The sequence below is a fragment of the Penaeus monodon genome, chromosome 23 (assembly GCF_015228065.2).
Source record: "Penaeus monodon isolate SGIC_2016 chromosome 23, NSTDA_Pmon_1, whole genome shotgun sequence".
Classification (NCBI taxonomy): domain Eukaryota; kingdom Metazoa; phylum Arthropoda; class Malacostraca; order Decapoda; family Penaeidae; genus Penaeus; species Penaeus monodon.
In genome coordinates this window covers 17,633,343-17,634,357 of record NC_051408.1, presented here as the reverse complement: position 1 = coordinate 17,634,357, position 1,015 = coordinate 17,633,343, and the positions used below count along the sequence as shown (strand labels likewise).

General features: G+C 38.9%; 1 protein-coding gene across 1 annotated transcript in view; it reads right to left on the bottom strand.

Annotated features, from left to right (window-relative positions):
- Positions 1-1,015, bottom strand: part of LOC119587844 (pancreatic lipase-related protein 2-like) — a 10,740-nt gene that overhangs the window by 7,370 nt on the left and 2,355 nt on the right. The window contains exon 2 of the mRNA XM_037936549.1: positions 200-428. Within this exon, the coding sequence (XP_037792477.1) occupies positions 200-428 (229 nt within the window). The remainder of the gene's footprint in view (positions 1-199; positions 429-1,015) is intronic.

Below are 1,015 nucleotides of genomic sequence, written 5' to 3'. Positions count from 1 at the left end.
ATTCATCTCAATCATAATGTAGAGCAAGCAAGCTAATCAGTCGCTCGCAGTCCTTTCCTACTTGATCAAGTTGCACTTAGTGTTGAACTAATACTGAATTGAGTTCAGCAAAACAGTTTTCCTCCGTGCTTGGATACTATTTATCCTTGCTAGATAAAACAGGACATAAAACAAATATCAAAGTTTCCCCTCCGAGTACCGGGTCCATAAGAGAAAACGGACGTCTTTCAGGTCTCCCATTTGGTTCTCCGGAAAGCTGGGCAGTTGGTTCACGAGGTCGTTTTCCAGCTGATTGTTTAGGTCATTTCCGTGCACATTGTAGAGGTGGCTTGTCAGTTGGTCAACCTGTCGTTGCCCCAGCTGGTTCCTCCATCTTAGGAAATCTGGGTTGGCGATAAGGGCGCATGACCCAGCTACCAAGATAATCACTGGAAAAAAAGAAAATTTGTGGCTTGGGATTGAGATAAAATGTCAAATGAAGGGTTAATTTCTTAAATATATGCTTGAATATCTGAAGAAAATATCTGTTTAGCCGAGTAGAGGTTTATGTACGAGATATTCCATGGTTATTGACTATTTAAAAGCGCACAAAACGGGTTAATTAATGGCTTTGAAGTTATTTGGTGTGTTCTCAGGTGCTTATCAAGGAGAGACGGGTTGTTCGCTCTTATTGATTATAACGAATGACACTTAGTATGCAATGGTGATATTGACAATAGATGTTATAATAATGGTGACAGCGACCGCTCCTGGCTGTGTCGTTAAATGACCGAGTTAAAAGGAATAAAAACGAAGGCAGTAGTCACGGTGAAGATAATAATATTGTAAATGAATACATTGCTATTGGTGATGTTCTTATTGCAATTGCTAGTGATGATGTCAAGGGATTGCTGCCTTTATTATGCATCAGTGTCGTTGCTGTTTTACTTTAATCTTATAATCTTTACTACTATTGTTACTATAATCATCATAGCTACATTTGTTCGTACGGTAATAATTATTGTCACAGCAGTAC